General features: G+C 45.8%; 1 protein-coding gene across 3 annotated transcripts in view; it reads left to right on the forward strand.

The window, feature by feature from the left end:
• Positions 1–10,889, forward strand: part of Dock5 (dedicator of cytokinesis 5) — a 184,865-nt gene extending 173,976 nt beyond the window's left edge. For all 3 annotated transcript variants that reach the window (XM_057785719.1, XM_057785722.1, XM_057785720.1), the window contains 4 exons: positions 3,646–3,814; positions 4,718–4,856; positions 5,572–5,672; positions 6,291–10,889. In XM_057785719.1, the coding sequence (XP_057641702.1) occupies positions 3,646–3,814; positions 4,718–4,856; positions 5,572–5,672; positions 6,291–6,395 (514 nt within the window). In that variant the 3' untranslated portion in view covers positions 6,396–10,889. The remainder of the gene's footprint in view (positions 1–3,645; positions 3,815–4,717; positions 4,857–5,571; positions 5,673–6,290) is intronic.
• Positions 10,890–13,682: the final 2,793 nt, after the last annotated feature.

Raw genomic sequence — 13,682 nt, forward strand, 5'->3', positions numbered from 1 at the left:
TTTAATTTCTCCTCCTGTGCATCATTTTAAAAAAAAACACTTTCAAACTTAATTCACAGAATAACATAGTACAAAATGCCAAAAGTAGAAGATGACAGAACACACAACACACACACACAACACGCACACACTCTTCATGCATGTTTTTAACGTTCAGGTTATTAGAACATCAGTAGACAGTTTCGTTTGTGTGTGTGTATGTGTGTATGTGTGTGTGTGTGTGTGTGTGTGTGTGTACAACATGCACGTGTAGATGTTCTCTTGCAAGATGTACAGAGACCAGATTGGCATCAGGGTACCTTTCTCAGTTACTCTCCACCTGATCCTTCGAGGCAAGGTCTCTCCCTGAGCCTGGATCTTACCTGTGACTAGGCTGACTGGCCAGTGAGCCCAGAATCCCCATCTTTGCCTGTAGTGCTGGGGTTCCAGGTGCTCACTGCTTTGCCCAGCTGTTCTCACATGGGTGCTGGGTCCTCATGGATACTGGTAAAGACTTCAGGTCCTCACACTTGTACAAGTATTTTACTCACTAAGATATCTTCCCAGCTCCCAAATCTCATCACTGTCCCTGGCTCCTAACCACCGGTACCACCTCAGAGTTGAAGTGGGCTTTAGGTTCCTACCAGCCCCCACCCCCTTCATAGGAAGTCGAACAACTGAATGCATGTTCTTCTCCATGCTTATTCAAATGGCATTCTCTTAATGTGGCTCTTTTTATTTACTGTGTCTTGACAAAGACTGTCCCAGAATGCAGTGCACCTCCTTTGGGTGCAGACATCCTACTGTATATCTACACCATGGCACCCTTCACCAGCGGCCAGCCAAGGGAGAGCTGGCTGAATTCAGTTCTCCAGTACTTTTTCAACTGAGAGTGCAGTTAAGAGAAATGTTGAGAGTCACTCCTTTATGTATATCAATTGGTACCGGTTTTTGTCAACAAATGAACATAATTAAGGGTTTGCTCTGCGAGGATGGAAAGATTAAATTATCTTGTTCAATTACAAAATCGAAGTACAGAAGTTTGTTCAGCAAGTGAATTAATGAATGACTAGGAAATACAAGGTAAGTCAATAGTTCAGATGAAAACTGTAACAACTGGGAAATGCCCTGAGGAAAGATTTGGTCATTTCGAGTATTAGATAGGTAGATAAGTAGGTAGGTAAGCAGACAGACAAATGGATAGATGTTGCTGGTATATGATAAAATGATAGATGGGCTCCAAAGCTACAGAGAAACCCTGTCTCAACCCCCCCCCCAAAGATAGATGGATATTGCTGAAATGCAGTAAAATGATAGAGAGAGAGAGAGAGAGAGAGAGAGAGAGAGAGAGAGAGATTAGATAGAACTTTTCAAAGGAGAAACTAACTTGAAATGAGATCAAGAACTTTCAACCATGTGTTATGGCTCATGCCTGTAATTTCAATACTCAAAAGGCTAAGATAGGAGAATTTCTGAAATTTCAGAGCTATTGTTCTAATGCTGTGGAGAGGTACCATGACCAAGGCAAATCTTGAAAGTATTTAATTGGAGGCTTGTTGACAGTTTCAGAGAGGGTTATTCTGTTATCATTGTGGGGGGTGGGGGCACAGCGGGAGCAAGGTGGCACTGGAACAATAGCTGAGAGTTTTATCCTGATCCACAGGCAGAAAGACAGACAGACAGACAGAGTCAGAGAGAGACAGAAACAGATAATACAGACTGGCTAGTGTGGGCCTTTGAAACCTCCAAGTCCACCCCCAGTGGCACACTTCCTCCAACAAGGCCATACCTCCTAATCCTTTGCAAATAGTGCCACTCCCTGCTGGCTCAGCATTCACATATATGAGCCCGTGGGACCATTTTTACTCAAACCATCACAGCTAGAGAATGATGCTGTGACCAAAAATAAGAGCAGCAACAAAAAACCTAGACAGAGGAGCTTGGAGTGTGAAGGCACATCTGCAGAAATGTCAGCGCTGCCTCAGGCTGACCTCCCTGGGGTTTCTCCTTCCTGCATTCTCATAACTAGTAACAATACTTAATCCTGGGAGACCTAGAGTATTAAGAGCTTAAGTGACCTACTAAGCACATCTTCTAATGCAGATATGGCCTCCCGACTGGATCCTGATTCAATGAAACTACCCATTTAAAAAATTGTGAGAGAATTTGGAAATTTGAAGATTGTGTGTGTGTGATGAACTTGAAGATTGGATGTCTGATGAGATTGGGGAGTGACTCAGTCGTAAGCATGATGATGGGATTGTGGTTATAAAAATGAGACCTTGTCTTATAGAAATGCCCTCTGGAAATATGGTAGATAGGACAACTCTCAAGTAATTTAGTAAAGAGCGAGGGCTGTAATTGGGTATGTAGACTAAACAAGACAGGCTCTGAGTTGATCATTGTTGATGACAGGGGACGTGTACATGAGCTTATTATCCAGGGTTGTGTGTGTGTGTGTGTGTGTTGAAACTCAATAATAAAATGTAAAAACAAACAAAAACAAACAACAAAAACTACCCAATCTATTTCTAAACCCTTGAATTTGAGTGATCCTCCTGTCTCAGCTAGCTGAGTAGCTGGGACTATGGGCATATGCCATCATTCTCAGCTTCAAATATCTTATTTTAACTTATATAGTAATAAATGAAACCAAACTTGAAAAAATTTGTAATTTTTTTGTGAAATACCCACTTATGTTGTAATTTCTAAACATTAGGCTCCTCTTTCTACTTTTGAATAGTAAAGATACCTGCCTTTCGTCTACAACGTGTATGTCGTGTCTCCATCTCTCCCCTCTGTGTGCAGTGTTTGATCATAATGCCGAGTGGACCTGTTTTCATTATGGTACTTGGAAATCTGTCATTACACCTAGAGGACACTTCTCAAACACTTGCTGGTGCCAAATGTTGTCCTGTTTTTGCTATTAAGGAACCTAAGATACCGTGCCCAGGTTACCCAGCAAATAAATAATCAATGCAGGCTCTCCAGCCCCAGACCACGAGCTGTGGCCCCTACAGAGAGCTAGAGATATATGTATTCTTTTACTTTATGGGCTTTGTCTTTTATCACTATTTACTGAAGAGTAAATAGTGGTGGGGCCTGAGGAGATGGTTCCACCAGCAAAGTACCTACTGCAAAGTACCTACTGCATGCGCTAGAGGACCTGGGTTTGAATCCATAGCACCCACATCAAAAGGAGATGTGCCAGCGCACATATATAACCCCAGTGCCGGGGTCGAATAGAGACAGGAGGATTCTGATAGCTCATTGGCCAGCAATCCAGCCAAATCAGTGACCTCTGGGTTCAGCTAGAGGCCCTGTCTTGAGAAGGCGGAAAGTGATAGAGGAAGACAACCAATGTGACCTCTGACCTTCACACGCATGCTGACATGCCTACATGTGACCTGTACACATACACATATTCACAAGAGAACAGATGATTAACACATGGGAGGGCAGTGATAAATATTCACTAATATTTTTTCTCTTTCAAATGATAACCTCCTTTCTGTATGTTTTACCCTGAGTTATTTGTCTGGTAATTGGACTCTGAAAACTTGAGACATTAGGTGACGGTGGTGTTGAGGGTCTTACTGGTGCTTTGAAGTGAATCTATCATTCTGGGATAGATAATCTGTGACTTTTGACCTTCCGGACTGACAGGTCTATCCTGGAGCCACTGTTTGAGCGCAGAGCTTCGTCGGGTGCACGAGTTGAGGATCTGCCACCCAAAGAAGACAGCGAAAACCGGATTAGCAAGTTCAAGAGAAAAGACTGGAGTCTGAGCAAGTCGCAAGTCATTGCAGAGAAAGCGCCAGAACCTGATACGATGGTAAAAGAAAAAGAAAAACGAAAGAAGAAAGAACAAGTGAAAACAATCACTGGCGGGCACCTGTGGCGGGGCACCACTGGGCGGGGCACCACTGGCAGGTAGTCATTGGCGGGGCAGCACTGCCTGCCCCTCAGCCTGCACATCTTTATTCACTGCATAGCAATGAGTCACAGCAGCCTATGGTGACGTCAAATCACAGATGGCAGGAAGAAAAGTTTCAAGTCTCCAAGTCAATATTGGCACGAGATCTCATACCCACAGTGTAAACACGTGGGAGGCACTTGGAATTGCTGCTCTTGCCACCGTGTTCCGCGAGTCGGTGCAAACCTTTTCACTTCACTTTTTAATGTTTAAAAAGGACACTTTTTGCCTCACATAAGCCACACCAAGTTGAGTGTTTCTGAGACCCACTTTTACTAAGAGTCAAGGCTGCTTGCTTCCAGCTTAGATGGCATAGTGTGTGGTCAGAATCAAGCCAGGGGCCAGTCCAAAAGCTATCTGTGTTTCGATGTCATTCTCAACAAGTATGTACGCCGAGTGCCTGCTGTGTAACAATACAGTGACAGTTGGAGACGGTAGGGAGAGGGGTCAGTAGGTAAAGGACTTGTCACACCGAGTGTGAGGATTGGGTGGGTATAATAGCCTGCATGCGATTTCAGTGCCTGGCTAGCCCAGCCCACACGTGGAGCTTAATTTTCAGCTATAGAGTGGAGAGGAGTAGATAATCCATGGCCCTTCCATGCCTGTGTGCACACACACTTGAGAACAGAAAGGAAAAGGCCCCTTGGAATTAAGCCCTTCTGTTAGTTTCTGTCCAGCATTTAAGGCTGTTCAGGGTATTACTGAGGTCTACCACATCCATCATGAAATTTTAAGGTTTTCCGTTTCCCTCTTTGTTTTCAGAGCCCAGGTAAGAAAACACAAAGGCCAAAGAGTCTGCAGCTGGTGGACAGTCGGCTGACACCCTTCCACAGTGCCTCGCCTCTGCAGCCCGCAGTCTTGAGCCCACCTCCGCTCACTCCCAAAGCCACGAGGACCCTCAGTGAGTCTTTCCGTGTCTCCTAGATTCATTCTCCTAGGGAGTGGAATACACCTGTGAATCTGGGCAAGTCTTAATCAAACCGGCCACAGATGGGATGAGGCTGTTGCAGAGTTGATTCAGTGGCCGTTGGAATCGTCAGAGGACTGGGGTTTGAGGCAGAGCTTATTTCAGTAGCAATCCTGAGGGTCTGCCCATCCCTTCCTAACCACAAATCACTTATGAAGTTGCCACTGAGTAGCTAGACCCTTTCAGGGATAAAAAGACAGACCCATCCTGTATGCTGCTGTTAACCCAGAGCCAGGCATATGTAGCACTGCAAACTCCAAGGTTCCTGTATTGCAGAGGCATAGGGAGGACCCGTCCACAGGTGCCAATCAAGTCAAGAGTTACTACAGCCAGGTGAAGCTTCCTACAGAGCCTGCTTATTGCCCTAAATACTTAGAGTCCATCAGAGAACAGTTTCCTAAAGTTAGAAAGTGTTCTCCTTCCCAGCTTAAGAGTAAACACTGGAATTTATGCTTCAGAATTCCGTGTGAAGCTGTCTGGTGAATTAAAGGCAACCATGGTTGGGCAGGGTGCAAGGTCTTCTCTATTCTTTCCGAGGAACCTCTGAAATGGCTACAGCGTAGCCGGTATAGGGGTGCTGGTGGCAAGCACTATTTTTATGAAAATCCTAAGTAAATCCTTCACTCTGTCTCCTTCGTATCATTTCCAGGCTCCCCATCTTTGCAGACAGATGGGCTGATGGCTTCTGTCCCTCCTCCACCTCCCCCCAAAAGCAAGCCGTATGAGAGCAGCCAGAGAAACTCAGCTGAGGTAAGAACCTGCAGGTTGCCGTCAGTGCGTCCACCAAGCACCGTCCCTGAGAAGACAACACTGGACATCCAGTCTCTGTAGGGGAGAGGCTTTCCACACACACACAGGGCCACACTCGGTAGCCAGTGCTTGGCTCACTTCTGAAGCCTCAGGGGATGAGAAGGGAAATATGCCAGAAGCCTGCTTCATTTGGTCGTGGAACTGAAGAAGGCATGTTCTCCGCTTCGCACACGGGCGGTGAGATGAGCAAGTTCAAGTTCACACCAAAGTGTCACTTCTGAATGACAGGTGTTTGTTCTGTAGTAGCCTCAGATGGGTTTCATTCCTTCTTCCTGTAACTATTTACTGAGTGCTTCTTAAGTAGATGCCAGGTACCTAAGTGTTGGTGATGCAGCTCTGTGTGTGTGTGTGTGTGTGTGTGTGTGTGTGTGTGTATGTGTGTGTGTGTGTGTTCAGCTCGAGAGAGAACAGGGACCAATGAGTGTCATTCCCTTTCTGTCTTGTATAGACAGTGTAAATGCTCATCGGCTTGACCATAAATCGAGCTTATGGAATGGGAGCAGGATAGGTTGGAAATACTTAAAGAACTGTTTGTAATCCCACGTGTCTTCTCCCCAGAATGCACCTCCCCTGCCTGTCCGCAGAGATGCCAAAGCCCCACCCCCACCGCCTCCAAAGGCTCGAAAGTCAAGCATCCTCTCCTCTGAGCCAGGCCCTCAGTGAAGATGTTACTCACGCTGGCTCCGCACCTCTGAGTGCCTTGGACCAATGCAGCCCGAGAATGGCCCCCAGAAAGGGTGAGCTACCATGCAGGCCTCCCTGCCAGCACTGCTGTCTGCAATGAGACGATTCTCCAGCCCAGAACTGTTTTGTCCATCTGAAGGCCATGTCACACCTCTCCTTTAGCCCATGGAGCTTCCAGAAATGGCCATCTGTATGCATGACATTCGAGCAAATGCTCTTCTTTTTTCACGATGGCATGTTGGCCTCAAACATTGACTTGCTGGGTCTGCGGATACCTCCGCCAGCTATCCTGCCATGACACAGCAATGGTAGAGAGGAGAACAGCCCCAGCAACTGACTCCTGTGTGGATTTCCAGTTTGCTTCTGAACTGCGGTGTTTAAGACTTCCTTCTTTCTTGTCTGCATCCCTAACCTCCTGAAAGAGCCGGATACCTAGGACACTCCGGGAGCCGCCATGGTTCTCTTTCCCTAATGTCTACTGTCTCCTTTGAAGGAAAGAGCACCTGTGTGTAGCGGAGGTGGGGCCGCTGTCACGTGAGGAGGGCTTCTCTGAGGTGCAGTGGACTCACATCCTGGCACTCTCCTGACGAAAGGCCGGCCCCCCACCAGGCAGCAATCACGTGGTGCCTTGGGTTCCTTTGAGAATCTTTTGCAGGCTCTCATCCTCCTCTTTACTCTAAGCTCAGACCCTGGGCTCTGAGGAACCTAGGAGCCACGGTCCTGCCAGCTATGTTTCCAGACCCTATTGGCCCGATGAGGTGGTCCCTGCCTGCTACTTGATTTTACCATGGAGAACACAGTGCAATAGTCCCTTTGATTATTTATTCCTCTTGATCATAGAATTAATCTGATTGCTTGCTAATGGTACTAATGTCCACATTCCTTTCAGAAGGAAAAATTAGGGTGACTTGGATGCCCAAGTATTATGTCTATATAAATGACCACAAGGTGTACAGATGTTTTGAGTTAGATGGGTTTTAAAATTCACACACACACACACACACACACACACACCTCATTTTGTAAGTAAGAAACTTGGAGCTACACATAGAAAGTAGACTACAGGCTTTTCTAACAGCCCAACTTGCTCATATAGGATGTAACTAAGATAACACATAGATCCAAAAGACACCTCCACAAAGTCCTGAGTGCCTAGCCCCCTGCTAGAATGGTTTCTGAGAAATTCCAGATAGTTCTGTCAGACATGGGTGTTGATAGCAAAACTAAAACCTCCTGTGTGGTTTGGGTCTGCCCTGGGCATTCTAAAATTGGTCGGTGGCCTTGTCCTGAGTCTGTTCTTCCAGGTTCAAGGGCACAGAGGGATTTCAGCTGGGAGACTCTGCCCCTGCCCGCCTGCCGCTCTCTTTGAAGAGCTCCTTTCAACACCGACTTCCTTAAGAGAGATGCACCTGGTTCATCACCAGGAATCAAGGAAGCAAAAGCCAGGGACGTGACTGGCACAGTACTAGAGAAGCTAAGCTAGTGTGCCTGCCCTAGAAATGCCACGTGGACGAATTGTCATTTTTACTTCCGTCAAGGAGCACCCACGTGCAATCGTGCAAAACACAGGCTCTGACGTTTTAAACTACTTCGGTCAGAAATCCAAAGGTGTCACCATTAACGTCACATTTGAAGTCCTCTGGGCGTTTGCCTTCTCGTTTTCCAAAGTGGAAATATTACCTCCCATATGGGCGCTTATGGGGAACCATTAATGTGGAACGGGTCGTGCAATCAGTGACTCTCTTTTCTCTCCTGGACCTGGGTAAGATTTATTTTTCTTCAAGGTCTTTGAGGGTGAATTCAGGTGTGCATCCCTTCCTTGAAAGGTGGTGGCCTTGGGCACCATTTGCATGGAAGGGCTCATGAGAGTTGAAGATCACTTGAAGGGAAAAGATCCAGAGACGCAGGAAGGTCCCATGGAGCTCGGGGCATCTGAGAAGAAGGATTTGAAGATGTCTCTATGCTTTGCAGGCTGCTGTGGAAACACAGAAGTTGGGTAGGAAAAGAAGAGCAAATCCCTGACCTGTTCTTGAAGATTAGTAGAAGTGAGTCTTGAGTTTGGTCTCTGAGGAGAGTTGGACCTGTCAATGCCCAGAGGTGCACCCTTCCTTCCCCCCTACCATTTTTTAGTAAGGCATTTTTTTCCCATGATTCCCTGTGCACATTAATGAAAATAATAGCTTTCTGCTGCCTTGACACACAGGATTCTGGGTGATGTTGTAGGTACCGATTTACAGGGCAGTGGGAGATTCACTTCTTTGGGAAGATGTCTTAGGGTTTCTATTACTATGATTAGCTTGTATCAAGTTGACATAAAACTAGCCGGTGCAGAAGCCGGACTTACATTTGATTAAAAGAAAAATCTTTATCTGTCCTAAAATTGAAGACTGCAATGATGTTAAATATAGAAGGGACAGGAAGCAGAGGGCAGGAAAAACCAGCTCTTACTGCCCTTGCTAACATTCCTGGAGTGTTCAAAGGCACTGAAATCAGCCCTGAGATTGTCAGTCTTTATGAATGAATGAATGCTCATTGATGGCTTGTGAGTTCGTGGTATTGTTATATCACTTTTATTTCTTTCCCTCTCTTCCATGGTGACTGCCTTGCTTTGAGACTGTTTTTGTTTTTTGTTTTTAAAGAAAGATTTCATTCAATTTAATTGCTGAAGGCCAGACACAGACACAGTACTTGCCCTTGGGCACACTCGGTATAAACAACCTGATACGCAGTTCACTCTGGTGTGCTATTGAATCCGAAAGTCAGCACTAGATGAAAAGGAAAGCCCTAAATAAGGCTGCTTGGCAATGAGTGGCCTCCTCCCTCCACCTCCACCCCTTGCTTGACTCCAGCCAGGGACGCCCATTATACACTTAGCCACACTGCAGATCCCTTGGATCAAGCAAGGCTTTTCCCAAGAGCTCAGATGGAGTGGTAACCACCCTTGTCACTGATTCCCAAGCTGACTCTTTCCCTTCCAGTTGCCCCCAGATTGAGGGGCACATTTTCATCTTGCAATTCAAATGCAGTTTATGTACAGTGAGCACACAGGTCACAGGTGTGCAGACCGAGACATCCTTAGATAGCTGGGCACGCATGTGACCTTTTCCCAGACAGACATGGCGTCCCTATCCCAGAAGGGGCTGAGTCTGTGAAGTGTAGCTGGGAGGTCCTTCCCAGTTTGTGCCTTCATCCTTACCCTTCTCAGGTATAATGGGAAGGGGATAAGACCCACCCCATCAACACAAGATGGCAGAGATATGTAGCACGTCGCAAGTCCATTTCCTTGTCTCTTACGTATTTGAGACTGTGTGGTCAGGTTCTTTCTGTCCACAGGCTTTTACTGTCTGAACTGGAATCCACATTTTTCATCCTCCACTGGTGGATGCCTCCCAGGCCTGGCTATTATGGGCAGAAGATTTTTGTGAATATTAATGAGTCTACCATCTAGTTTAGGTATTGGTACAAACTGTCCTGATTCTCTGCAGCCACTGATGGATCGTAGTCTTCAGGGTCACCAACCTGGCCTGCTGTGCCTAGACCTCCAGTCCCCTGTTAAGGATCACACTTCCTTGGTGTGCACTTTGGAAAGCTGGCACCTACTGCTTTCCTGGACATTTTTATTTCTCTCTACGTTTGTTATTTAGAATTAAATTGGAAGTGCTGCAGATGTAGCTTGCTGGCTTAGCTCATGCGAGGTCCTGGGGTCTAGTCTCGGCACAGCAGAAGAAGCAAAAAATGGAAAAAGTGCAGCTTCTCTTTGGGTGGGTTCAGAGTCAAACCATTAGTTGTTACTAGCGAGAGGAATCGTTTTCCTTCTGGGATATTAACTTCTAGTTGATTCTTCAGACCCAACAACTGTTGGTCTCCCACATACATGCCCAAGCTCATCTCTTAGCCGCCTCTTATGGGTTGGTCACCCAGAGTCCTGTCAAAATTCCTCACCACGATTTTATAAATAATTGGATTTCATACACGGACAGTTGAGATGTGTGTTGAAGACTTTTGTTCATATTTGCTGTTATTTATTTTGTAAATTAAAAATGGAAATGTATTTTAAAGTTTATTATGTGTTTAGCTTGTTCTTGGTTTTAGATGATTAAAATAAGATCATGGACTTAATGGTTCTTCCCTGTTGACAGCTTCTTCAAGACACTTCATCCCCAGGGCCCCTCTGGCTTATCTCATGACAGAGCCTGTTGGAATGCATACTGTGGGATCCCGGTGTCTGTCTTTCACAGAACTAATAAAATCTGCAAGCTTTTCATTTCTTTTTGCCCCGCCCACCCATGCCTTTGTTGTCTGAGCTGAGCTGAGTTTTCTGAAGAGAATGTCTTTCATGTGTGCAGGTTTTGTGTGTTCTTCATGGGTAAATAGGCACAGGCAAATGGAGAAATAAAGTAAGAGTAGCTAAGCTGGCCCAATTGATCTTACTTTTAACAACTAATAATAACTAATAATGCCCTATTATCTGAGTGTCAGAGGATTTTACCCTATGTGCTTATGAAAAATAGAGGTGGCTTTCATCCCGAGGCATGAGTGAATGTTAGGCTTGGTGCATTCCAATTAAGAAATTCTACTTTTGTCTGCTATCAGAATCTTTTGAGTGTTATTACACTTGTATAATTTATATATATATATATATATATACACACACACACACACACACACACACACACACACATATACGTGTATATTAAGGTACACTGAGGTGTAAAGTCCTCAGAGGGAACAATTTGATATTTAGTAAGGGTAATGTTTTCACTCTTCTTTAATCCACTTGATCTTTTTGGACCATCTGTGAATTAAGTGGACCCAATAGACTTGCAAACTGCCATGCGTCATCCCAAGTCTATACCAGCAACAGCAGCTGAATGAACACATTTTTATCCCATGCAGAGAATTCCTTGATGGCTCCAAAAAAAAGTTCCCTAGAGATGGTGTTTGACAGCAGAAACTCAATGCTCCAAATACATGTATAAATTAAGAAAGTCTGTTGCCTTTTTAAAAAAGTTTGTTAATAGCAAGTTTGAGGCCAGTTTGAGCAACATGAGACTGTCTCAAACGAACTGGAACATTCATGAAGGATGGGAGGCTTTCACTTGCCAATCACGGTATTTTTTAAAATATAATCGAGTTCACAATATTCCATGGGCATTTGCTGAAATTTGAGTTTTTCCATTGTTTCCAAAGCTACCTGAGACTCGTGTTCACATCCAGGACCTCATGAAGTTGCCACAGTAGAACCAAGTTGATGATGAACCCCAGTTTTCTGTTTCTGTTCCAACAGCCAAACTCTCCCATAGCTCAGCTTCGTTGGATGTTCTTCGCTCTGCATTTTAGGGAGTGGTGAGCACAGATCCGGCAGAACTGAGTGGGTCTCCTAAACCCTGAGCCTCGGCTTCATCACCTTAAATTGAGGACAATCATGGTTTCCCAGCTTGCTTGAAGATACTCGTGCATGAACATCTAGCATGAAGCCTGACTTTGTCCTTGAGGGGGATGAAAGGTGGTCCAGGAAACAAGGAGACACCAGGTTCTGTCTCCAACTGACTATGCACACTTCTGTTTAAGTTAAATTCAAAAATTCTCAGGGAGGAAAGCTGTGTAGGCCCTGGTCCCTGCTACGGTTAACATGCATCGTGTCCTAAATAGTCACATTCTGGAAGCCTGTTCCCAAAGTCGTCGCACCTTTAGGAAGAGGTGGGTCATGGGGTCATGGTGAGAGCACCCTCAAAATGGACTAATGGCTGTCTCATGAAAGTGGGTCAGGTCCTCGGAGATTAAATCAATTACCATAAGAAGAGGCAGTTATAAAGTGAGACCACTCAGTGTTTGGCATTCTCTGTGAACATCCCGTTCCGCGGTGATGTGTGGTTCCATGGCATGATACTGTCCGCCAGTTTATGATACAACGTAATGGACATGGGCTCCCAAGTTTGGACAAATTGCCTCCAAAACTATGAGCCAAAAGAAACTACCTTTCTTTATCAAGAAATTAGTCTCGGGGATTTTGTTATAACAATTGAAAACTGAAATAGTTTTGAACCCCATACCACCTGGCAAGACAATATGGAGCCAGAAGGAGCACTTTGGATCCAAAAAGCTCTCTCCTCTCCTTTAACGGGACTCTACCTGACTTCAAGAGGTAAAGGGAGGGGCTGGAGAGATGGCTCAGAGGTTAAGGACACTGCCTGTGCCTCCAGAGGACCTGGGTTCAATTCCCAGCACCCACATGCAGTTTACACCTATCTGTAATCCCAGTTCCAGGGGATCTGATACCTTCACACCAAATCACATAAAGCAAAAGCTTTAAAAAAAAGGAATAGAATAAACACGACTTAAAAAAAAAAAAAAAAAGCCGGGCGGTGGTGGCGCACGTCTTTAATCCCAGCACTTGGGAGACAGAGGCAGGTGGATCTCTGTGAGTTCAAGACCAGCCTGGTCTACAAGAGCTAGTTCCAGGACAGGCTCCAAAACCACAGAGAAACCCTGTCTTGAAAAAACAAAAAAAAAAAAAAAAAAAGAGGTAAAGGGAGACGGTTCTTCCCAGCAGCAGGAAGTCATAGCCGTAGGTGCATCTGACTTTTAGAAGTCAAAGATGTAGTTATAATCCTATAGAAACCATGGGAACTAGCTAGCCTCAATCATATATGACCATTCTCTTCCCTTTGTGAACACAGGGTGGATGTGAGCCATGGATTATGTCTCTTGGCCAACAAGACACTTTACGTCATTGTGGTTTCTCTCCCATCTAGCACATGTCCTCACCTAAAGACCTTTACCCACCCCGTCACTGCCCCTGCCACCTGTGGTGGGCGGGGGAGCTGGGAGCTGATGCCCCCTTACCAGCTGCAGCACTCAGGCAACTAGGCCCTGCATCTCTCCTGGGCAGCACTGGAGAGCTGCCCCTATTGGCAGGAGCAGGTGAGCTGCCCCTGAGAACATGAGCATGGGAGAACTGGCCCTGAGGTCACCAGAGCTGGAGAGTTGTCTCTACCCAACCCTTCCTCCAGCTGTAGAACCCGGGACAGTGGCCACCGCACCTTGCCTGGGTAACACAGCAGAGCTGGCTTTGATGGTGTAGCTGTGGGAAAACTGAGAGCATGAAAGCAGAACTGGTCCCGCCCCTTGTTCATCTTGCAAAGGGTGAACTAGACAGGACAGGGCTGGAGAGTTCACCCTGGTGGTGATGGAAGCTGGCCAGGGGACCAACCCTGTAACTACCCAGGCCCAGAACCAGGGTTATGAGTTGGCGCACCCCAACAT

This window comes from Chionomys nivalis, chromosome 12, assembly GCF_950005125.1.
Source record: "Chionomys nivalis chromosome 12, mChiNiv1.1, whole genome shotgun sequence".
NCBI lineage: Eukaryota > Metazoa > Chordata > Mammalia > Rodentia > Cricetidae > Chionomys > Chionomys nivalis.